Here is a 26,018-nt window from a genome sequence, read left to right as displayed (position 1 = left end):
CATCGAGGATGGGGGGGGGGGTTTAAGTATGTTTTCTTTCCCCCCCCCGCCTCCTACCCGTTACCCTCCCCTATTCCTCCCCCCACTTCCCTACACCCCCCCCATATTTTCCCATTGTGTTGTTCCACTTATTGAGCTTTTGATAATGCTATCAATGCCTATATTGGTTAGGCTTGCCTTGTCTCTGGTCCTCTAGAGACCAGGTTCATGTTTGCTGTTTCTAATGAAGACTGCTCTATTTGATTTATATGTGTTCCCCTGCCTGGGATTACCAATATGTTTAATTTGGTTGATCAGACAATTGTTCATGCTGTTCCTGTTATGCCCTTGAGACATTGCCATGCTTTCTTATTTGCTTACTACTAGTGCTGTGCTGTATGTTCAAATGCCATGTTTGTATTCTCTGTATGTCAAATGACATGTCTGTGTTTTCTAATAAATATATTGGAATATAAAAAAAGTATATATTTATTGTTTATTTTTGTCAATTTACAAAATGCAAACTGAACGAACAGAAGAAAAATCGAAATTAAATCTATATTTGTTGTGACTACCTTTTGGCTTCAGACCAGCATGAATTCTTCACTTTCACAAAATCAGAGATTTTATAGGATTAGAGTCAGGTGTATGATTAACCAATTATACCAAGCAGGTGCTAATGATCATCTATTTCATATGTAGGTTGAAACACAGTCATTAACTGATGCAGAAGCAGCTGTGTAGGAGGCTTAAAACTGGGCAAGAAACAGACAAACTCTGCTATTAAGATGAGGTTGTGGAAGACAGTGTCATGTCACAGGTGGCAAGACTGAGCACAGCAACAAGACACAAGGTAGTTAAACAGCATAAGCAAGGTCTCTCCCAGGCAAAAATTTTAAAGCAGACTGGGGTTTTAAGATGAGGACCATAGATGCAGTGGTTGGCCAAGGAAACTTAATGCAGCAGATGAAAGACTCATAATTCTCACTTCCTTTCAACATCGGGAGGTGTACAGCATTGACATTAGCACAGAACTGGTGGAAGCCATTGGGACCCAGTTACACCCATCTACTGTCTGGAGAAGTCTGGCTAGGAGTGGTGTGGTATTCATGTAAGCCAAAAAGCCATACCTCCAATGTGGAAAGAAGGTTACGTGCCTCAACTATGCACAAAAACATAGAAACTGGGGTGTAGAAAAATGGCAGCAGTTACTTTGGACTGATTAGTCAAAATATTAACTATTTGGATTTAGCAGGAGGCAGTTTGTTTGTCAAAGGGCTGGAGATCGGTACAATAATGAGTGTCTGCAGGCAACAGTGAAGCACGGTGTATGTTCTTTGTAAGTTTGGGGCTGCATTTCTGCAAGGGGAGTTTGAGATTTGGTCAATATCAATGGTGTCCTCAATCCTGAGATATACAGTACAGGCAGATACTTATCCATCATGCCATACCATCAGGGAAGCATGTAATTGGCTTCCAATTTGCATCAGGACAATGACCCCAAACATACAACCATTGTCATTAACCACTAGCCTACAGGGCACTTATACCCCCTTCCTGCCCAGGCCAATTTCCAGCTTTCAGCGCTGTGGCAATTTGAATGACAATTGCGCAGTCATGCAACACTGTACCCATATGAAATTTTTATCATTTTTTTGTGACCGATAGAGCTTTATTTTGGTGGTATTTAATCACCTCTGGGTTTTTATTTTTTCTTAAACAAACCAAAAACCACTGAAAATTTTGAAAAAAAAAAAGTTTCTTAGTTTTTGTTATAAAATTTTGTAAATAAGTGATTTTTCTCCTTCACTGATGTGCGATAATGAGGCTGCAGTGATGGGCACTGATAGGCTGCACTGATGGACACTGATAGGTGGCACTGATGGGCACTGATGAGGAGGCACTGGTAGGTGGCACTGATGGGCATTGACAGGCATCACTGATGGGCACTGAAAGGCAGCACTCATATATGGCACTGATAGGCGGCACTGATAGGTGGCACTGATAGGCGGCACTGACTGGCACTGATAGGTGGCACTGACTGGCACTGTTAGGTGGCACTGACTGGCACTGATAGGCAGCACTGATGGGCACTGATAGGCTTCACTGATGCACACTGATAGGCGGCACTGACTGGCATGATAGGCGGCACTGATTGGCAGCACTGATAGGTGGCACTGACTGACATTGATAGGTGGCACTGACTGGCACTGATGGGTGACACTGAAAGGCAGATCAGATGGGCACTGAAATGTGGCACTGATGTGGCACTGGCAGGTGGCATGGATGAGCACTGATTGCTGGCACTGATGGACACTGACAGGTGGCGCTGCTGGGGCTACACAGATCATCAGGGCACACTGATCATCCTCCATCAGTGTACATGTCCCCTCCGAGGAATGCCGATTACCGGCTCTCCTCTCCTCACGAGCTTTCAGCGTGACAGCTCGTGAGGAGAGAAATGCCGATAACCGGCATTTCCCTGTTTACATGCGATCAGCTGTGATTGGACACAGCTGATCACATGACCGAGCCGACATCATCGGCTCTTTCCTAGGGACACAGCGCACCGCTGATCACCGCGCTGCGTGCTCCGGGAGCCGCGCATGTGCGGTTAGAATGGGAGGACGCCGTATGACGTCCTCCTAGAATGAGAGAATCACCTTGCGTCCGTCATATTACTATATGGCGGGCGGGAGGTGGTTAAGATCTTTAGCGTAAAGTAGAAAAAGGAGTCCTGGATGTGATGGTTTGGCTCCCACAGAGCCCTGATGTCAACATCATTAAGTCTGTCTGGGATTATGTGAGGAGACAGAAGGGTTTGAGGCAGCCTACATCCACAGAAGATCTGTGGTTAGTTTTCCAAAATGTTTGGAACAATCTACCTGCCAAGTTCCTTCACAAATTGTGTGCATGTGTACCTAGAAGAACTGATGCTATTTTGAAGGAAAAGGGTGGTTCTCTTCTGTCCATTTGTTTTCCATTTTGTTAATTGATAAAAATAAACTATTTATACTTCTATTTTATAAAATCATTCTTAATTTACAGCATTTTTTCAAACCTGCCTAAAACAATTGCACAGTAGTATATATGGATATATCAGAAATACAAATAGAGGAATCATACACACTTTAGTAACTTTGTTCTTAGTAGTCCTTCCATTCCAGTGTCAGGGTGCTGTTTGTGCATGTAGTAGGGCAAGTTGTCCCCACCTGGTTGGGACAGCACTATATTATCCATACAGATATGCCTTCCATCAATCCACTCAGTGAGACACCAATGCAACTCTTGAATGAGAGTAGAATCTCCAACCAGGGAACAGCGATACTTAGGGACACAGAGACACTGGCATTTCATAGATCTTCTGCCACTCTGCCTCATTCAACTGAAACATGGCTTCTGAAACATAGGGGAAGTCTAGTCAATATACGTCTTGCACATAGCAAAGTACATAACAGTGGAGCTGAGATAAATGGGTCAAACAGCACCCATGCCCCCTACTAGGAAGCAAATAGGAATTTGGCACATGTCCCATTGCTACAGCTCCCACTGGTTCTTCATCACCTTCCAGTTCATCCTCCATGATCACTGGTTCACACAAACCTGCATATGGGTTTGGCACCTTATGATAGCAAAGCTTCTCTTCATCCACATGGGGCAACGGAGTTCCCTACAAAGCTCCTGGTGCCTCTTCAATGACCTTGGCAGCGTCCTCCTGTGACTGTAGCTCACTCGCAACCCTTGGGCCTGTAGGGTCCCTTGCCTCCTCCCCACGATTTACTGACAAAGGGGCAGAACTGGATTCTGCAGCTTCCTCGCTCAACAGCAGACAATAACAGAGCGGATGTCTTCCAATGTTCATCTGTGGGCTCCCCATGACTGGGCTGTACCGCAATGCCCTTGGGGGAACCCATCTGCCACTCACTCTCAGCATAGGGCATAGGACCAGGAGAACCTGGGTGCTCTGTCTCTGACTGCTTCAAGGGGTCTTCCCAACAAATGGCCTCTTCTCAGATGGCGTTCTCCTCCAGGGCATTCTCTGCTCACATGGTGGCTCAGGGTCAGGGAAAACCTCAAAGAGCTTGGCATCTCCTGCAGTGCCCCCAGGGTGCAATTGTTGCAGTCAACTGCCCACAGCTAGGGAATACTGGAACTAGGATTTCCCTCAACCAATTATGACAAATGGCATATCCTTTCCATGGGCTCACCTCTGACCATCAAGGAGTGTCCAAAGGGTAGCCTTTAAATGATTCTACTGTGGTAGAAACAGATCAACAGATCTTTACATCATAATCTTCACCTCCATAAACGCAAGCTCAGTAGTACAATCCACCGCAAAGTAGAAATACATAAACACAGAATGTTCGGCTAACTTTACCACATTCCCCAAAGGAGGTCCAACATAAGAGGGTTCTCCTCCAGAGTCTCTACAGCTTACCCCAAAGGATACTTTCCTTCTTAGGCTACAGGCTGACATACTGTATGCCAGGGGTAGCATATTCCCATACTCCTCTGCCCAAGACTCCTCCCACACCAGATTATACAGGGGTACTACACTCCACCCAGGGATAGGACCTCACTAAAAGGAGTACTAAACCCAGTTTAAAACCTGATAGATTATCTAATCCCTCCCCACTCTATAAAAAACTAAAAAATAAAGTTTTGCCTTTAGTTAAACGTTAATGAATCATATGTTAAATGGAATGCTCAGGCATTACATTTTAGACCAATTAGAAATCTATAATAGAAAACACTGCAAGAAATGTAAGTAGTGGTTGTACAGGCAGCACAAGGAAATTAGGTCTTCACTTGTTTAACTTTTTTAACAATGAATCTAAACTTTAAAAAAGAAACAAAATGTACCGGTAAGTTTCATTGATGGTTAAAGGGCCATTACAGAAAGAATCCTTGGTGCAGTTTATTTCAGTTCCAACTGGCAGCATACCAAGAGTACTCGGAGCTACATCAGAGCATGGGTAGTCGGCGGCAGTTTTATTGTGGATGTGATAATAATTATTTCCTTTGAAGGAAGAATAAGGAGCTGGCTTTCTCAGATTTTCTATTGTTAAGCTTGGCACAACTGCAAAGACAACAGAGAAAAGCAATAATAATATGAAAACGCAAAGTGTGACAATATCAGAAGTTACTATTATAACGTTTTTATGCAACATATACCTGAAAAGATAAATATTTTCCTGAATTAATTTCCTGAATAAACCCAATGAGGTCAGATGTGACAAAACTCGTAGGGAAGAGTCATCGCTCATGATGTCACCACACACGCTGTAACCAGGAAGTGACCAGTATAAATCATGAGATTGGTATTACTTATAAGCACTTGTTGTTTTTAAATCACCTGAGTGGTTAGTACTTTTGGAATACATTTTTATATGATTTTACACTATGTTGGTGTTCCCGGGTTTTCTTATGCTGTGACTGATTACCTCGCTGTGTTGGGTGCAGATAGGTGAGCTCATGTGGAGACCTGGAGTCAGCACCCCAACAGACGTGTATTGACACACAAGCTTATGTGACTCTTTTATACACAAAAGTCCACATGCTCTGGTAAGAGTTCTATATTTTCAAGGTGATGGCGTACTTTGGTGTTTTGAGCATCCAGTTAATAGGATCTTTTTACCACATTATTCACAAATTTGACTATTTTTTCACTTATTTGGGACTTATTTTTTTATCTGAATTCATGTGTTTGGTTTATGATATACACTGTGATTTTCTAGCTCAGCAATGTAATTTCACATTTTGGCACACAATTTATCTGATTGTTTTTGCCTGCTGCTGTTTTTGATCTGCAATTTCTGTTTATTTCTGTTTATACTTTTATCTTTAGATGGTATAGGGTCCTAGCCTAATTTCCACTATATATCCAGTGGCCTCAGTGAAATGTTGGCGGGGGTGCAATCAGCAAAGCAGGTTACTGCATCTTCTGTGGCAGTGCCCATATATTAGGCCATTTTGGAAAGAAGTGAGGAATTTGATCACAAAGGCCACACAATAAAGCCTTTCAAATAATCCCCTTGGTATCTTTATACCGCCATTATGTCTGTGGGAGCCTACAAAGATCTATCCTCCCTCACATCCTGGATGCCACAAAAAGTCTGATACTGTTTTTATGGAAACAAAGTAGAGCACCGACACTGACTCGCTCATTAGGATACAAATCGCAATGGAAGCAAAGGAATGGGAACATAAAGGTTAGGACAGCAATGAGCAATTTTATAAGTCAAATGTAAGACAATCATGCCTGGCTTGTGATTGTTATAGTCCAGGCCCACTTGGTGGACTTTACCATTTCAATATTGGGCACTTTAACCCCATTCCTGCCCAGGACAATTTTCATCACTCTCTCATTTTTGAATGACAATTGTCATGTAAAACTGTGCCCAGACTAAATTTTTATAGTTTTGTTCACACAAGAAGATCTTTCTTTTGGTGGTATTTAATCACCACTGGGTTTTTTATATTTTGTTAAATTAACAAAAATTGTGAAAAAATTTTTTTTTCTTAGTTTCTGTTATAAAATTTAGCAAATAAATAATTATTCTTCATAAATTTAGGCAAAGATGTATTCTGCTATATTTTTTTGGTGAAAATTCACAAACAATGGTACATATCTGAAAATCGATCGATCCTGAAGTACTGACGGCCAAACAAATTTTTTCAGGCCCAAAAATGTCAGAACAGTGCAGATATTCCCCAAATGACCCCTCTTTGAAAAGAAGACAGTCTGAGGTATTCAGTAAGAAGCATGGTGAGGTTTTGTAGTTGTCATTTTTTGTCACAGTTTTTTTGAAAATGAGGAAATTGAAAAAACATTTTTTCATTCTTTTCCCTCTAAATACCACATAAACTGACAATTGAAGTCAATTCACAAAAATAATGAAATACAATTGTTCAGTAAGTAGTGGTATGAATGTATGACAGTAAGAGAGCTGGGTGTTAAGAAGCTGTCACCGCTGTCCTAACAAACGTTACATTTCAAAAATGTAGATTTGTATTTTTAAAGACATCCAGTGTATTTGAAATGTATTTTTAAAAATATTTTTCATATATTTAGTAATAAAAATGCATTTCAACATGCGGTGTATATATATATATATATATATATATATATATATTTATTGAAATATATTTTTTTAAATATATTGAATATGGCCAAAATTGTAGTATTTCAAATATATGTCAATATATTTGGGAAGAGTATCTTTAAAATATATTTAAAATATATTGTTCTTCCATGTGGGCCCAACAGTAGCTCAAACCATAGAAATACTGACAGAAGCGCTAGACCAGAACTGGACTCTTTTGTCCAGTCCAGACTCGTTTGTCCACGATAATTTTACTTGCTGGTTAGAAAAATCATAAAAAACAGCCAAGGCATTGTCCAGACTCTTTTGTCCACGATAATTTTACTTGCTGGTTAAAAAAATCATAAAAAACAGCCAAGCCATTTCCAGGGCACTCCCCCTTCATCACGGCTACATGAATAAGCAAAAAACATTCATAATGATGGAAAATGACATCTACATATGCATTTTACCATAAAATCTAGAATATCACATGACTACAAATTTGGCACACGAACCTCTTGTGCATTGAGAATATTGAAAGGTACAACTAAAATACTGTACATAGTAGCCTAATAAAAAAAAGTGTATATATAGTTTAAACATGTATTAAATTGCATCAATTTTAGAATTGGGTGCCTCAAGACTGTCCATAATTTTAAAAGAACACCCCATTGTAAAAAAGTGTGAAAAACTATTCTAATATTTTTTTATAATGCAGGAACATCCACACATGTAGGACTTCCAAAGTTAGAGGTGATTTATTCTTCCAAAGCAAATACACTTTTGCACACTGGTACTGACTAGTATTCCAGTGTTTCTCTTCTCCCTCAGTTTTTCTCCATCAACGAGCTAATGTGACCCCAGCACTGATGGAGAGGGGCGGGAGAGGGTGAAACTAGGATGCTGTGCAGGCAGCTGACATCCTCCTTATCAACTGATGATGTCATTGGTTGTCAGGATACTGGCGGATAGAAAGTCGTAAATGGTGCACAATGAAAACCTGCGACTGTGTAACTAAAAGGCAGGCTTGTTCCACCTGCTGGCTTGTATACATATTTTGGCCAATTTTTAGACATTTTGCCAAGGCACCCCAAAGAAACCTCAAGGCTCCCCGGGGTGCCTGGGCACCCTGGTTGAGAAAGGCTGCTCTAAACTTGAAGCACTCTGTAACTTCCTTGTACAGAGAGACACTAAGACAAATATGACACTTCTGGCTCTTGTTTCTCGGAACAATGCCCACACAGTTACCACTAAAAGCGTAAACACATCATTTGCATATACATGCTTTATTGAAGACAGATTACCAATAATCTATAGGAATTGCTATAGGAATTACACAATCACTGTGTAACGGAGTAACATTTTATTGTATTGGTGAGTATTGCTTTATTGGAACTTGCATGTCTTATTTTTTTACGTTTATTGACTTGTTTCATGGATACTTCCGATAGCTTTGTGTCTTTGTCTTTGTGGCTTTGTTTTGCCTCTATTCATTCTCACATTTTCTCTCTTTTCTCTCCTGCATCCTCCCTTATCTCCTGATTTTGCCTAGCAATGGTAAGAGTGGGTGAATCCTTTACTGGCATACTTCTGCATGCCTTCCTGGAGCCGGATCATTTGGGGCTGGTTGCAGTGCGAATCATCAGTAGGTACCTGTACATTTTTGCCATGTTTCATGGCTTATTTTGCATATATACTGTATGTATACAGCATATATACTAGCTTTTGGCCAGATTTTTACATAATTGTAGGACAGTCGCCTAGGTTGCCACAGGTCAGTTTTCTTGGATACTTTCTTCACAATAATATATACAACAGAAATCTGAATGGAGTGCTGGTGATTTCCTGTCTTTTCATCAGATTTTGGTAAGGAACCATTCATTGCACTCACTGTTAGCGACCAACGATCTCTGAAACCTAGCTCTTCACGGAAGCCTATCCTACCCTCAGCTAATAATGGAATCTTCTATTTCTTCTACCAGTCCATCCACCACAGTTACTACCTTTTGTACCACCAGCCCCTCTCTCCTAGATTGTAAGCTCCAAGGAGCAGGGCCCTCCTAACCCTCTTGTATTGAACTGTATTGTTGCTGTATTGTCTCCCTTTACAGTGGGGCAAAAAAGTATTTAGTCAGCCACCAATTGTGCAAGTTCTCCCACTTAAAAAGATGAGAGAGGCCTGTAATTGGCATCATAGGTAGACCTCAACTATGAGAGACAAAATGAGAAAAAACATCCAGACAATCACATTGGCTGATTTGGAAAGAATTTATTTGCAAATTAAGGTAGAAAATAAGTATTTGGTCAATATCAAAAGTTCATCTCAATACTATGTTATATATCCTTTGTTGGCAATGACAGAGGTCAAACGTTTCCTGTAAGTCTTCACAAGGTTGGCACATACTGTTGCTGGTACGTTGGCCCATTCCTCCATGCAGATCTCCTCTAGAGCAGTGATGTTTTGGGTCTGTCGCTGGGCAACACGGACTTTCAACTCCCTCCAAAGTTTTTCTATGGGGTTGAGATCTGGAGACTGGCTAAGCCACTCCAGGACCTTGAAATGCTTCTTACGAAGCCACTCCTTCATTGCCCGGGCGGTATGTTTGGGATCATTGTCATGTTGGAATACCCAGCCACGTTTCATCTTCAATGCCCTTGCTGATGGAAGGAGGTTTGCACTCAAAATCTCACGATACATGGCCCCATTTATTCTGTCCTGTACATGGATCAGTCGTCCTGGTCCCTTTGCGGAGAAACAGCCCCAAAGCATGATGTTGCCACCCCCATGCTTCACAGTAGGTATGGTGTTCTTTGGATGCAACTCAGCATTCTCTCTCCTCCAAACACGACGACTTGTGTTTCTACCAAACAGTTCTATTTTGGTTTCATCTGACCATATGACATTCTCCCAATCCTCTTCTGGATCATCCAAATGCTCTCTAGCAAACTTCAGACGGGCCCGAACATGTACTGGCTTAAGCAGGGGGACACGTCTGGCACTGCAGGATCTGAGTCCCTGGCGGCGTAGTGTGTTACTGATGGTAGCCTTTGTTACATTGGTCCCAGCTCTCTGCAGGTCATTCACTAGGTCCCCGCGTGTGGTCTTGGGATTTTTGCTCACCGTTTTTGTGATCATTTTGACCCCACGGGGTGAGATCTTGGGTGGAGCCCCAGATCGAGGGAGATTATCAGTGGTCTTGTATGTCTTCCATTTTCTAATTATTGCTCCAACAGTTGATTTGTTAACACCAAGCTGCTTGCCTATTGCAGATTCAGTCTTCCCAGCCTGGTGCAGGTCTACAATTTTGTTTCTGGTGTCCTTCGACAGCTCTTTGGTCTTCACCATAGTGGAGTTTGGAGAGTGACTGTTTGAGGTTGTGGACAGGTGTCTTTTATACTGATAACGAGTTCAAACAGGTGCCATTGATACAGGTAATGAGTGCAGGACAGAGGAGCCTCTTAAAGAAGAAGGTACAGGTCTGTGAGAGCCAGAAATCTTGCTTGTTTGTAGGTGACCAAATACCTATTTTCCACCATAATTTGCAAATAAATTCTTTCCAAATCAGCCAATGTGATTGTCTGGATTTTTTTTCTCATTTTGTCTCTCATAGTTGAGGTCTACCTATGATGCCAATTACAGGCCTCTCTCATCTTTTTAAGTGGGAGAACTTGCACAATTGGTGGCTGACTAAATACTTTTTTGCCCTACTGTATATTGTAAAGCGCTGAGCAAACTGTTGGAGCTATATAAATCCTGTATAATAATAATAATTAACAATTAGGTCAAATACTCTTAGGAATGGAGATTCAAACTCAGACTTTACAAAGAAGCCCTGAAAAGATATGGAGGCAAGTATGCTGCTTGTGATGCAGTGAGTGTGGGCCTGTTGTGGCCAAATGTCCTCTGTCCTTAAATAAAACTGAAGATAACCTGCCCAGACAGAGGCCAGGCCACATACCTCGAACACTTGATATAGATGTTTAGTTAATGACTGAGCATATTAATTATTTAACATACCCCTCTTCAAGGCAACCACCAACCAAACTGTACTTGTATTATACTGATGGAAGATACACTGTGGTTCATCAAGGGTGAAGGTTGAGAATGTCACTTTTCCTGGAAATGGTTTGAATGTAACATTAGGAACATAAAATGGAACATCTGTAAAAAAAAATGTAGGCATTAGTTATATGCATTTGCATGCAAGTACATTCATCATTTAGGTCAGGGCTTAAAATTTCAAGCCCTGAGCTACTAGCCAGGCCTTAAGAGTTACTCGCCACCAACAAACACACACAAACAGAGACACCTGTACACACACACAGACATGTACATACATACACACATGCACAGAGACACATTTACACACAGACACATACAGACACATGTATACACACACAGACACGCATACACACAGATACTACATACAAAGAAATACACATGCACAGACACATGTACATACACACAGACTCATGTACATACATACAGAGACACATGTACATACATACACTGACACATGTACACACAGACACATGTACGTACATACACACAAACACACACACACATGTACATGCACACACACAGACACATGTACACACACACATTCATGTACATACATGCAGACACATGTACAGATACACACATGTACATACACACAGACACATGTACATGCATACACAGACACACACACATGTACACACACACGCACGCTGTTAAGTGCTCTCTCCTCTCCCCTGAAGCCACCACTGGCTGACATAGAGGATCATGTGACCACACCGAGGTGAAATTAGGTAGACACACACCCCTATAAAAAGTTGCAGTACTTCGTTGTTCACTCACAGAGCCGGGTACTGCACTCTAGGGGGAGGCAGAGAGCACAGCACACACTCCTTCCTTTGCTTTCACTGCGCTCAGCTATTGAGCAGTCTGACGGCTCCCAGTGCCACGGACAGATCCGGCCTGAGCCCTGATCCTGGTCAGCAAGACGGCCCTGGGGGACACACTCGCCCCCACTCGCCATTGGCGAGCAGGCGAGTGGAAATTTCAAGGCCTGATTTAGGTGATTACTCTGTAGTAATAATAATACCCCACATTAAAATAATTATATAGCTATAATTTGTAAAAAGCTGGATGATATTTTTTAAAATATATATAATTAATTTAACTCTGTATGCTAGCAAGTATAAAAATTTAGCTTCAGCCCTATAACAGCATCTAGTAAATTACGCTCCCTCTCCTCTCAACCAGCACTCACTTTATTCTGAGTTCACAGATTTTTTTAATTTGAAGTGCTAAAATAAATGGAGAATCACTCATCTAAACGTTCCAGTAGTTTTGCTTGCAATTGTTATTGAGCCCAGATCCTATGGCTATACTGCACTAGGAAGGGACACCATGTAAGCAACTGCCCAGAAATTCCTAGAATTTCTTATCCCTTTCTTCTTCCTCTCCACTAAAAGAGTCACCTTCTAATGCCGGATCCACATGATGAAAAAATTGGATGAAAATTACCACTTTCGGAGTGATCACCTGATAATCTGATTGTTAGAACACAGCTTTTGATAGTCGATCACAACAGTTCATGCAAAATTATCAAAAGGGACAAGCACGAAGAATTTTCTTGTCAGATAACAGAACACACTATTTTTGTTTAATCTGTACAGTATTCGTCTATAAAAAAAAATTGAGTGACGAAGACTGCGCATGCTCAGAAATGAAACAATTTATTACAACACATTATATTACTTCCGAAGTTGTGTTTTGTCTTACAAGAATTTTCACAGCTTTAGTAACTTACTCATTTTTTATATGAGACTAGCACGTAAACCCCCCCCCCCAAAAAAAAAAAAAGGACGACCATTCTTCTTCCTTCATTCACAGGATATTCTTATCCTGTGTACCAGGCAATATTCATACTCCTTGCAAGAACCACCAGTTCATGACTGAAGAATTCCATGACTTCAACACCACTACAATTGTAATTTATTGGAATCTGTTAGAAAAATGTGATTCTCTGGCTTCCATTCATTATAATCTCTCAATAACTGCATTTTTTCAGCAGTCATCCATTGTACCATGAAAACCCTCAGCAAGGACATGAATCCTTCCACAAAGAATCCATCTAGTTTCATGTGATTCTGAAATTTTTCTGATAGTGGACTAGCTTGCATATTATTCAGAATTTTATGGTGTCTTCAATAAATGGCAGGCTGAGACACTACAACCTTACAGTCCCTATGCAGTAATTTCTATAAGAGTTAAATGGCGTATTCCATTATTCAGGAAAATGTTACCATTATTAATATTATAGAACATAATTTCATAATGATATAGACAAGATACATACTAAATATGTTAGTTGAAGACAAAGCACTATTATCAAACAGCAAGTCTATAAATATAGTGGACCAGTAAATTTCAGCAATGGGATCCCACCTCTGGAATCTTTCATGGTCAAGCTGTTTGTAAGCAGGTGCAAGCAGCTAGTTTGCCACTGGGTGGCTCTGTCCCAAAATAGTGTGTGGTAACAGTGTATAATGTAATTGGGTGTTAGGTCCCTTTTAGACAAAGCCTTTCAGGGGTGATGTAAGAGGTGGAGTCAGTGCCCATATATGTACCAGGTTGGGATATGTGATTGACAAAGTTAAGTCAAGTGACCCCGGATAGCATATTTATGGGATGTGCCTGGTTATTGCCATCTTCTGAAGAAACGTCAGTAAAATGTGGAAACTGTAATATTTGTGCGGACATTCCTTTCTTTTGAATATAAAGGGTAATAGTCAAGGATGTGGTAGAAGGCATATGGCATGGAGTTTAACACAATATGACAGGGGTAGAGGGCTACACGCAGGTGGGTTGTTGTTCGATCAAGAAGAAGGAGGGAGGGGGACTTGACCTCTTGGCACCAACACACAGCCAATCAGAAGACCTCTTATAATTCTGGCATAGTTGGCAGGATAGAACTACCCCCTGACCTGGGATTTGTCCTAAGAGATTGGGAGGAGTTCAGGCAGAGAGACTGAAGATTGTGTATGGCAGGCACTTGTGAACTGTGGAGGAGTGTGTCCTGCAACAGTGACCAGTGAGATACAGCCCTATCGCTATGCTGTGGCCCAGGTAACTCTGTCCCGTTATGTTACACCTAGTATTTGTGATATCTCCCTAGATACCAATCTGCAAGTCATGCTCAGCAAGGGTCTGGCAGTGTGCCACACTAGGACTGTGGAAGCCTTTGTTCCTGTGTGCGCCAAGTGTGAAGCCCTGACATTGGCTTTAACACCCTGGGCACACTGCAGAAAGTTCCTGACCTTCCTTTTTGAGGTGTTCCCAATCAGTGAGGCACCATGTGACTGCCTGGTACCCTGTAAGGAAAACAGTCCATTGCTGATCACTACCAAAGTTACTATCTGCTGAAGAGGGACACCTGAGCTCTCCAGAACTGGTGGCGGAGAAGGACAGCACCTATCAGGGCCCCCCAAAAACAGCAAGGTTGAGAGCTCCCCAGTGCTAGCTGGGTCAAGCTCTGTAGAGAGCCTGCAGCAGAGGTATTGTTTGCAGAGGAGCCTGTTGCACTGCCCACTAAAGAAGAGCTAATACTTCCAGCCAAAAGAAGCCAGAATCACCAGAGGTACAGCCATCTGCCCTGTCCAGTGAAGAACTGCTAAGGTCAGAGGAAGTGTGCTAGCCTTCTGTCCCAAAGAGTCCATGGAGTGGTCTGGGGCTTTGTAGGATGCCCCCAGGTGTACTGCCATGGTGGAGGAGTCCCTGGAGTCTGAGGCTCTTACCGCTTCACCTGCTACACAAGCATCAGTACCCACCACTGTGTTGCCCAAGAGGGGGGCACTATTGCAAGGTCCCCAATCCATGAGGGACCTGTCATCTTCTGTATATGGAGTCAGAGTAGGAAAAGGGATAGGAGTACAGCAGCACCCCAGAAACCCCAGACGTCCATGTCCTTATCTTCCTCTGGGGCAGGGGCAGAGTGCTTCCTCACGTGTTTGTCATGGTTGCAGTGCCGAAAGATTTGGGACGTGTGGGAGCTCTATGGTCTGATGTTCCCCTATGTTCCAGAGGCTGTTTTCCACATGTTGGAAACACAAAGGCAACAGTGATACAAGATTACCATCTGAAATCACTAGCAGGTACCCAAACGCCATCGGGTACTTATAGAGCGGATTGCTACCTGTGCCAGGTTCCACCATGTGAACAGGGAATAGAACTATGGGCAGCACATCTATATGGACAAAGTAGTTGTGGCACGTCCCAATCCTGAGGACATTCATTATTATATTGTCAGGCAAGTTGAAGGAACAGAGGAGTGGAGGGAATACCCAGACCCCAAATAATACACCTAATCAATTTGTGTTACCCAGTATATGTTATTTAGTGCTGCCTGTTTTTTTTCAAGTGTTTCCATTCATTTTTGCATACTATGTTTGTAATCTGTCCCTTTGCAAGGCACTTTTGGTTGTGCCTGTTACCCGAGTTATGTTAATCCCTACTATGCAACATTTGAATTATAAACTATGCTAAATGCTAGGCATTTGGACTTTAATGCCTTGAAACTATTTATGTGTTTGTAACATTTAAGTTACAGTATGTACCAGGTATATGGACTAATGTTCCTTGAGTACTGTTTTTTGTTTTGTTATGTTGCACTATACTACTGTACTGCTATTTAAGTGCTGGTTCACATATATGTGGATTGGATGTGGTTTCAACTGCATCCAGTCCGCATGACATGTGAAATAACACTGTTTCCTATGGTGCCAGTTCACAGTGGTGCACTGGCAGTGTGGATTCAGTGCGTATTGCAAAAGAGTCTTGTATGATTTCTGAGCAGTACGGTCCCCTTCAGTTGCGGATTACAGGCTATTTCTAAACCACACATGTGTGAACAGGATCAAATCCTGAACTGATCCTATCTTGAACCTGATGCAAACCTGACCTGAACCCCTGAACAACTACTGTGTTAATTAGCTGTGAATCCTAAGCTTCAGTCTGCACTGCACATGTGTGAATCAGGTTTCTGCAAGCCATCTTCCCGATAGTGAGTTGCCCTCATGGTAAGAGGGCGTGCCATAGTGAAAGGGGAAGGGAGTGTAAGCAGGTGCAGTTAGCTAACCTGCCACTAGGTGGCTCTTTGTGTGGTAACAGTGAATTATGTAATTGGGCGTTAGGCCGCTTTTAGACAAAGCCTTTCTGTAGTGATATAAGGGGTGGAGTCAGTGCCCATATATACAGTATACCAGATTGGGTGGAACCTAAGGAAGTTTAGGATGGGATCCAGATATCCTACCAAAATTCAGATGTGTAGAAGCCCTGGACAGGTCTAGGGGACATGGCGAGGTAGTGCTACATACAGAGGAGCTGGCCGTCTCTTATGGTTGGTGGAGGCAACAGTGTGTTTGTCAGGAATCTAGCCTCTAGCACTCCACAGACCGGAATCCCCCAAGGCACGGAATCTAAGCTCCGACCTGCTTGTTCACCAGGGCCCCTGATGGTGGGGATGGACTTGGAGCAGGCCGAGACCAGGTCGCGGCCCCTGGATTCACCCAGCTGTGGTAGAGGCACCGTTGAAGGTGTATAGCGGGTAAGAGTATGATGTGAGGAGGTAGCTAGAGCAGCGTCGGGCAGGCCAGGTCAGTAACAGTGGTGGCGGTGTGGTACAGAATCAGCAGGCAGAGGGATAAACAGGTCACAGCTGGGTTCGTCAACAGGAGGTCAGAACGTACGGGGTTAAGCAGGAGAATGGTCAGACAAAGCCAGGGATCAGAGCAAATCAGGATCAGGCACGGTCAGCAACAAACAATCTACTCTCAGGAACTCAGGAACACAGATAAGACTATACGGCAATTCATTGCAGTCTGATCTTGTTTTAAATAGGGCGCCCTGCGCCCTGATTGGCGCCAGGCTCGCGCCCCGCGATTGTGAGTGTGCATGCGCGAACGCCGCTGCAATCGCGGGTGCCCTGGTCCCAATGTTCGCACGCTAGTGCGGCTGGGCACACTGCGCATGCGCAGATCCGCACGCGATCACGGCAGCTGCTGGGGTCCCTGACATTGCCCCCCCTTACGGGCAGCCTCCGGATGCCCACCCGATTCCTTCTTTGGGGCTGGCTAAGTAGGAATTCCCACATTAATCTGGGGGCATGGATGTTCTGGGCAGGTTCCCACTAATTTTCTTCCGGCCCATAGCCTTTCCACTTAATAAAATATTGTACCTGACCACCCCTCCTCCTACATTCCAAAATTGCTTCCACCTCAAAATCTTCCTCCCCATTGATGTCTTTGGCTTCTGGAGGTCTAGACCTGTGATCTAAAAAGGGATCTGGAACCACAGGCTTCAACAACGATACATGGAAGACTGGGTGTATCTTGAGGGATTCAGGGAGAGCCAATTTAAATGCTACTTTGTTAATCTTACGTTCTACCTGGAAGGGCCCCACAAACTTGGGTGCCAATTTTCTAAATGGGCAAGTCAGTTTCAGGTTGACCCTTGATAACCAAACCCGATCCCCAGGATGTATAGCCAATTCTCCCTTTCTCCTTCTGTCACAGAACCTTTTACTGTCCTCTTGGGCCATTGTCTCTTGTAGTAGCTTGTTATTGCTAGTGAAGAATTCTAAGGTGTCCTGAGCCGCCGGGACTGAAATCTCAGGAACCAGGTCTGGCAGGAAGGTAGGGTGAAACCCATAATTAGCGAAAAACGGGGATTGGTTGGTGGCGGAATGATTCGCATTGTTATATGCGAATTCCGCCATTGGTAGAAGTGTCAGCCAGTCATCTTGCAGAAAAGATGTATAGCATCTCAGATATTGCTCAAGCGTTTGATCAGTTCGCTCTGTCTGCCCGTTTGTTTGGGGGTGATATGCTGACGAGAAAGATAACTTAATCTCCAGCCCCTCACATAATGCTTTCCAAAATCTGGAAGTAAACTGTACTCCGCGGTCCGAGACAATCTTTTTTGGCACTCTGTGCAGCCTCACAATCTCTTTATTAAATACTTAGGCTGTTTCGGAGGCCGATGGTGTCTTGGCTAGTGGAAGAAAATGCGCCATTTTAGACAGGTGGTCCACAACCACAAAGATCACGGTGTGGTCTCGTAAGGGTGGCAATTCAACAATAAAGTCTAACGAGATCATACTCCAGGGTCGGTCAGGTATTGGCAGAGGTTTCAATAGGCCCCAGGCCTTGTCTCTGGTGGGTTTGTTTCTGTTACAGATGGGGCAAGATTTCACATATGCTTCACAGTCCTTGGCCATGTTTGGCCACCAAAAAGTACGTTATGTCAGATCTAATGTCTTATGTATCCCAAAGTGTCCCGCTAGGGGATGGTCATGACAAAACCCCAACACCAGGGATTGGACCTCCTTGGGTACCACGACCTGTTCCCCCCTCCAAATAAGACCCTCCTTGTTCAGCAGGGAGACCCCAGGCAGGTCAGGAACCCGGTTGGAGGCAGCCTGCAATTTAGACAATAGTTCCGACTGTAGCAATAGAAAGCTACTTGCCGGCAGGATGGTGTCTGGCTGGGGCGTCTCCCTAGGATCCTCAAACATCCGAGAAAGGGCATCAGGCTTAGTGTTCTTTGACCCAGGACGATACGTTATGTGAAGACTAAATCTTGCGAAAAGCAGTGCCCATCTGGCCTGGCGTGGACGGAGGCGTTTGGCTGTCTTTAAATACTCCAGATTTTTGTGGTCAGTATAGACCAGAATGGGGTGTAGGGCCCCCTCTAGCAAACATTGCCATTCCTCCAGAGCTGTCTTAATGGCTAGCAACTCCCTATCCCCAATATTGTAGTTCCTTTCAGAAGGGGATAGCTTCCTGGAGAAGAAAGACACTGGATGCATTAGCTCCTTGGCCCCTACCCTCTGTGACAATACTGCTCCTATAGCCACTTCCAATGCGTCTACCTCTAGCATGTAGGGTAGGGATGCGTCAGGGTGGCTCAGAATGGGAGCTGTTGTAAATAGCTTTTTCAATGCGTCAAAAGCTGCCTGTGCAGCTGGAGTCCATTGGAAACGTACTCCTACCTTGGTGAGCTGGGTAATGGGCGCAACCAGGCCTGAGAAGTTCTTTATGAACTTTCTATAAAAATTGGCGAACCCAATAAATCTCTGAACTCCCTTCTTATTCGTAGGGGCAGGCCATTCCAGGATGGCCGAGATCTTTTGTGGGTCCATAGCGATCCCCGTAGTGGAGATTATTAAATCAAGAAATGAAATGCTTTCCTGTTCAAAGCAGCATTTCTCGGCTTTCGCATAAAGGCCATGCTGACGGAGGCATTCCAGCACACTCTTAACATGTCCCCAATGTGCTTCCAGGGAAGAGGAAAATATCAGGATATCGTCCAAATAGACAATGACAAAGATATCCAGAAAGTCCCTGAAAATGTCATTGACAAAGTGCTGGAAGGTGGCCGGTGCATTACATAGCCCAAAAGTCAAGACAAGACATTCAAAATGTCCGAACCAAGTGCGAAACGCTATTTTCCACTCGTCCCCCTCACGTATCCGGACCAAGTTATAGGCACCCCTGAGGTCCAACTTGGAGAAGATGGCTGCCGTCCTCAACCTCTGAAAAAATTCTGGGACCAAAGGAAGGGGGTAGCGGTTCTTGACCGTAATCTTATTGAGGTCCCTGTAATCAACACACGGTCTCAGGGATCTGTCCTTCTTTTCAACAAAGAAAATCCCTGCCCCGGCCGGGGATGTGGAAGGGTGGATAAATCCCTTCTGGAGGCTCTCGTCTATATATTCTCTTAAGGCCCCTAGTTCCCACTCAGATAATGGAAAAATGCAGCCGAAAGGAATCTCGGAGCCTGGGAGCAGATCGATGGGGCAATCATAGGCCCGATGTGGGGGAAGAACCTCTGCCCCCCGTGGACTAAACACGTCCAGGAATTGGTGGTAAGCTGCAGGTACCATTTGAGTTAGCTCGGCATCAGAGCTTACGGTTAACAAGGCCGGGGTATCTAGTGATGCCCTAGGTAGACAATGTTCCTGACAGTATCGTGAGTGGAACTGGACCGACCCAGTCTTCCAGTCAATTTGGGGGTCATGAGCCCGTAGCCAAGGGAGCCCCAGAATAACTGGAAATAGGGGGGACGCAATGGCGTCCAAGCGGAGAAACTCCTGGTGATAACCCGCCACCGTGGTGTGTATAGGAGGGGTCTCCCGGTCTACCGTCCCTGATTTTATCCGAGATCGATCTGCCAGAAAAATATTCACCCTGTGTTCTTTGGCGAGCAACGGTATCTGGTGCTGGGTAGCAAAACCGAGATCGACAAAGCAACTACAGGCCCCGGAATCAATGGTAGCCATCACCTGTGTGCCTCCTCCGGGGAGCTGAAAAGACACAGGTACAGCCAAGTTAGTGGGGTTGCCTGCACATATAGTAGATCTATCAGAAGGAATAAAAGAGAACTTACAGTCTTTCTTCGGACAGGAACGCACCATATGACCCGCTGCTCCGCAGTAAAGACACAGGTTATTGGCTCGACGCCTCTGTCATTCCTCAGTAGAAAGAGTGGGCCACATCAGGCCGAGTTGCATAGGCTCGGCCCCCTCGGATGGCTCGGGTCTTCGACTGCCGACACTGATCCTTGGCATGACTGGTACTCTAGGCATCATCCATGAAGTTCTCTGCCCCTGGCTGGACCTCTCCTGTCTCCTTTCCCGCAGTCGGCAATCGATCTGTATGACCCGATTGATCAAATCTTCCAAGGAGTCTGGAACTCCTGTTCTCGCCAAGTCGTCCTTTAGTGGTTCTGATAGTCCCAACCGAAACTGGTGGCGTAAAGCTGCATCATTCCACTGTGTGTCTGCACTCCATTGCCTGAATTCAGCGGCATTCGTCAACAGGAGGTCAGAACGTACGGGGTTAAGCAGGAGAATGGTCAGACAAAGCCAGGGATCAGAGCAGGAGATGGACAGCAAATCAGGATCAGGCAGAGTCGGCAACAAACAATCTACTCTCAGGAACTCAGAAACACAGATAAGTCCATACGCAATTCATTGCAGTCTGATCTTGTTTTAAATAGGGCGCCCTGCGCCCTGATTGGCACCAGGCTCGCACCTGTGATCGCAAGTGCGCATGAGCGAGCGCCGCTGCAATCGCGGGTGCCCTGGTCCCAATGCTCACACGCTAGTGCGGCCGGGCACACTGCGCATGCGCAGATCCACACGCGATCGCGGCAGCCGCTGGGGTCACTGACAGTGTTGCAAAAGACCTTTCAGGCCAGGCCAGGCCATGCATTCTCTGCTGTAAGTTCTAACCCCCTTAATGACCTAGAAGAAGTGTACGGATACTAGAGGTGCAGTTGCAGTGATCCTGTCTCAGAAGCAGCATGCTGGGAGCCGTGAGCTGTATACACAGAGCCTATGGCAAGTCAGAGCCCTCTGAGTGAGTACTAATGACCCAGGGAAGGAGAGAAACTGTGCAAGGGAAGATGGCTCAAGGGTGCTGCTTTCACATAATGATTGCTGTGGTTCATCCACTATACATGATTGGCAAAGTAATGTCAAGTGACCCCAGATAGCATGTCTATTTGATGTGACTAGTTAATACCATATTCTGAAGAAACATCAGTAAATTGCAGAAACTGTACTGTTTGTGTGGACATTTCTTTCTTTTGAATGGGCTAATGGCTGAGGATGTCATGGAAGGCCTATGGCATTGAGTTTGACACTGTATGGCAGAGATACAGGACTACCAACAGGTGGATTGTTATACGATCAAGAAATGGGGTGGGGTGGGTACTTGTACCACTTGGCACCAACACACAGCCAATCAAAAGCCCTCTTACATGTTGGTCTTTTAGAATCCTAGAGAAGAGGTGAGAGGTTATGTTTACATAATATAGGTTAGGTGACGGTTGATTTTACATGGAGGATTAGTGTGAGGGGAATTTAGGGCCTGCTTAAAATTTATAATGAAAACTACCAGAGCTGAGCTCCTGGCTCTGCTACTTGATGTATTAAATATATAGTACCAATACAGATGACCAAACACTGATGCTTTTTATGATTTACCTGAGCTTGGCCCTAAACTGCACCCAGGTAACCCGTTAATTGCTAGCAGCAACATAGTAAAAGTGCAAGACATTTCAATGCTCAAAACCAGCCTCTTAGTGTCACCTTTACTATTCATTAAGCAGACAGGCAAGTAGTTATCTTAAATACATCCATTTAACATGTTTATTAGGGATGAGGTTCAGGTTTTCCTCAAGCAGACGTTTGACTAAAGCTGTTTGCAGTTTGCCAAATGGCCAAATTGCTCCTGCCTGTCCTAATGTCTGGCTGCTGCAGCTGGAAGCTGTTCTCTTAATGGTGATTTTTCTACTGCCACGTCCATCTTCCCACTGGTGGTTTTAGGATGCAAACAAGCCAAATGGGGTATCCAGGGCAATGTAATTGGACAAATATGATCACAACCACATTGGTCAATGATATCAGCCTGCACCCTTGATGGTTTGTTTGACATTCAGCAGCCATGCAGGAAACTACCATTTGTGATGGAAGAGGCAACAAGAGAGGATCATCATGGTGCAGGTTGTCACCTTTGTGTTGGCAGGGCATTGTAAATAGCAAAGGATCTACTTCGCTGTATGACATCACTGACCATGAATGTACATTGTGGAATATTGTTTAGTTACTTTTTAATACAGAACCTTTTCTAAGGTGTGGGTATTTTATTTTCTATTTTACTCTTTTTTTTGTGAGTCAGTATTCACCTTGTCCCCATTCTGATGTACAAGGTATTCTCTAATTGTTGGTATGGTTCAAGCAGGTGGTCATATGCTTGTTATCCATCCCTTTTCTGGCCAGCTAAGCTGTATTCCTAGTAAAGGTCTGTATGGAATTTTGGGGGGTTGGGGGTACACATTGTCTTTCCTTCAGCTCCCCTTAAAATCCAGACCTTTATCATGGATAGTGGCCTAGTATGGATTTTGGAGACAACCCCTTTTTCTCTTAAATGGGCAGTACACATTTTTGTAAATGTGTACTGTCCCTATAAGACAAAAAAAAACAGCATGGTGTCCACACTAAAATCCATTCAAGACCCTTATCAAGTAGGGTTCTGATATGGATATAGAAAGGGGAACCCACATAGGCATTAGTTTGTTTTTTGTCATAATATATAAGGTAACTATAATATATACCATCACTAAATTACTAACTGCCTTGCATCCCTGGGATCATGGGTTTGAATCTTAGCCATGACACTATCTACATGCAGTTTGCATACTCTTCATTAATATAGAATGTAAAATAATGTGATATTAGCCCCTACATTAAATAATGTACTAGCAAAAAAACAAATACTTACATGCACATAAATAGGATTTTAAATATGTTAAGATAGTTAACACTGATCACTATTAGAGTAAGAAGCTAGCTTATGTGCGACATCACATATTTTAAGAGATAATATAGTAGTGAAAATAAACTGCCATTTTCTGTAAACTCAAAACATCCAGCACTATATATAAGCTCAATTCACAAAGTGAACACATCAGGATCAGGATTCTTATTTTCAAAAAAGTGACAAGTATTTCCAGTTGACTCCAATGAAATTTGAAAATTGCAGTCACATGGCTGAAAGTAAAAATTCTTATCCTTGTGTTAAAGCGTAGTGAATCTACCCTATTGTTGCCTCAAAATTCTGCTTAGTTAGTGTATTTTTATGTATGTTAATGGCAGCTTACAAGGCAGACTAATACAAATATTCTAGGCCTAGAGTAAATCACAGACACTTAAACAAATGTTTAAGGCTATTTTCTCTAGTTACAATAAATATTAACAGGCCACTCATTCTATTTACATACATAGAGCCAAAACTTTTAATGCTGACTGTAAAATTTTCTCATTATGGATAAATGCAGAATTTTACCTGCAATGGTAGAAGTGACCAATGTCAGCAGAAGTCCTAGATTTACGTGTAGGTCCATCTTCGCTCTGATAATATTTGATGTTCACACAGTTTTGTAAACCACAAATAAATGTTTTAGACTTCTAAACAGCAGTCTAATGAATTGCACAAGGTTTGGTGTCTACCTCAAAGAAGATAATTCTACCCTTTATGTTCATGCATTCCTAGCATATTGAATAGAACGACAGAAGAAAACATGTCAAACTGGTTTAGGAAGTACAGTATAATCTAATAATCACAGTAATTGTTTAAAAACATTTCTGATGATTCCAGTAATAATAGTAATGGAAATCAGCCATTAAAAAATCACCAGCAACTAAAAAAATCTTGCTAGAAAATGAATTATGTTAGAAAAAAAGTTGAATGTTAAGTGGTAAAAGTAGTAGAGTGACGCACATTTAACAATATACAGCTAGGTAAATACCACACTGGGTGTGGTAAAAATGTGTTTCTGTCTTTGGCCTTAGCGTCAGAGTTATTTTTAACTGAACAAACCCTAACTTGAGGGTAAAGTCAACCATGTTTCATTTTTTAAAGGTGACTAGGTTCTACAATGGAGCACTTGAATGATCTGCCTATGAACTTAAAGGTACTTCTTACAAAGGCCACAAATACTTATGAGAAATATTATGTTACTATGAAATATCTGCAGTTTTTTTTTCCCGGTATGGTCAGAGTGGGAAAAGTATTAAAGCATTTGTTATGTTCTTGCTGTTTGTTTCCCCAGTGGAGAGAATGTTCCTTATTTACTGTTCTTGAAACCAAAATCAAAATGGGACAAAAATCTTTTCAATGGATTCACAGATTTCAATTGCACCATCTTTTTAGCACATTTTTCACTGCTGTCTTTGTTAGGATGATTTTTATTTGCATTGGTAGTGACAAAGACAGGAAATAAGAAATAAACTTGTCCAAGATGGACAAAGGTTATAGTGAAAACCTAACAATGGTTCTAACCCTTCCTCCATTCTAATCAAGACTAAAAAAATAGTATTGGAGCAAGTTCCACGTTAAGTACATGAGCTAAGCCATTACATAGTTACATAGTTAGTCTGACTGAAAAAAGACAAAAGTCCATCCAGTTAAAAAAAAAAAGTTATAATCCTATACCCACAGTTGATCCAGAGGAAGGCAAAAAAACCCAGCAAAGCATGATCCAATTTGCTCCTGCTGGGAAAAAAAATCCTTCCTGATCCCCTGAGAGGCAATCAGATATTCCCTGGATCAATTTTACCTATAAGTGTTAGTATCCAGTTATATTATGTGTATCTAAGAAAGAATCCAGGCCTTTTTTAAAGCAATCCACCGAGCTGGCCAGAACCAACTCTTGAGGGAGTCTATTCCACATTTTCACATCTCTCACTGTGCAAGGAACTGCTGGAAACAAAGATGTGTCTCTCTAGATGGAGGTAGTAGCAGACATTGCAGGTATATTCTGCTTGCACATTCTATACAATAAAGATTTTAGCTGTTTTTTTTTTTATTAGCTGTAGCTTTAAGTTTCCATCTTGTGTTTATACAAGAGGTCGTTACAGATCAAGCATGTTATTAACATTATTATTCATCCCAATTTCTTGGGACAGTTCCCATTGTGAGGGGTCTGTCCCTGGGAAGCAGGCTTTCCTGGATTTGTCCCTGGGAAGCAGGCTTTCCTGGATTTGTCCCTGGGAGCTGGGCCCTGTAAACTTTGTAGTACACAAGTTCCAACTCATCATACTGATCAAGCATCAATTAAGATATGGTGTTGCTAGAGCACACTGTGTGCACATGGCACTTTATGCTGCTGCGCATGCACAAACTGCTCCAACTGTGCCATTTTGAATTGACACTTGCTCAGTGTGATGAGTTGGAGCCTATGCACTAAAAAGTTTACACTACACTACCTGACTCCCAGGGACACTGCTGGGTTCTTGGGATGACCAAAAGAGAAGTCACAATTTGCACAGCCACAACTTGCTGCAGACCTAACCCCTGGACTCTTATTCTTGAACGCTCTGTGTAACTTAATCCTGA

At 43.0% G+C, this 26,018-nt stretch overlaps 1 protein-coding gene across 1 annotated transcript in view; it reads right to left on the bottom strand.

Annotated features, from left to right (window-relative positions):
• LOC149462572 (uroplakin-3b-like) overlaps nucleotides 1-24,146 on the bottom strand; it is a 41,283-nt gene extending 17,137 nt beyond the window's left edge. Inside the window, exons 1-3 of the mRNA XM_089676568.1 lie at nucleotides 23,967-24,146; nucleotides 11,086-11,229; nucleotides 4,843-5,059 (exon numbers count right to left, since the gene is read on the bottom strand). Coding sequence (XP_089532694.1) covers nucleotides 4,843-5,059; nucleotides 11,086-11,229; nucleotides 23,967-24,024 — 419 coding nt within the window. The 5' untranslated portion in view covers nucleotides 24,025-24,146. The remainder of the gene's footprint in view (nucleotides 1-4,842; nucleotides 5,060-11,085; nucleotides 11,230-23,966) is intronic.
• Between the last annotated feature and the right edge of the window lie 1,872 nt (nucleotides 24,147-26,018).

This window comes from Staurois parvus, unplaced genomic scaffold (genome assembly GCF_062004578.1).
Source record: "Staurois parvus isolate SC_StPar_1 unplaced genomic scaffold, SC_StPar_1.0 ptg000172l, whole genome shotgun sequence".
NCBI lineage: Eukaryota > Metazoa > Chordata > Amphibia > Anura > Ranidae > Staurois > Staurois parvus.
The sequence above is the reverse complement of the archived record's forward strand: the minus strand, read 5'-3'. Positions and strand labels throughout refer to the sequence as shown.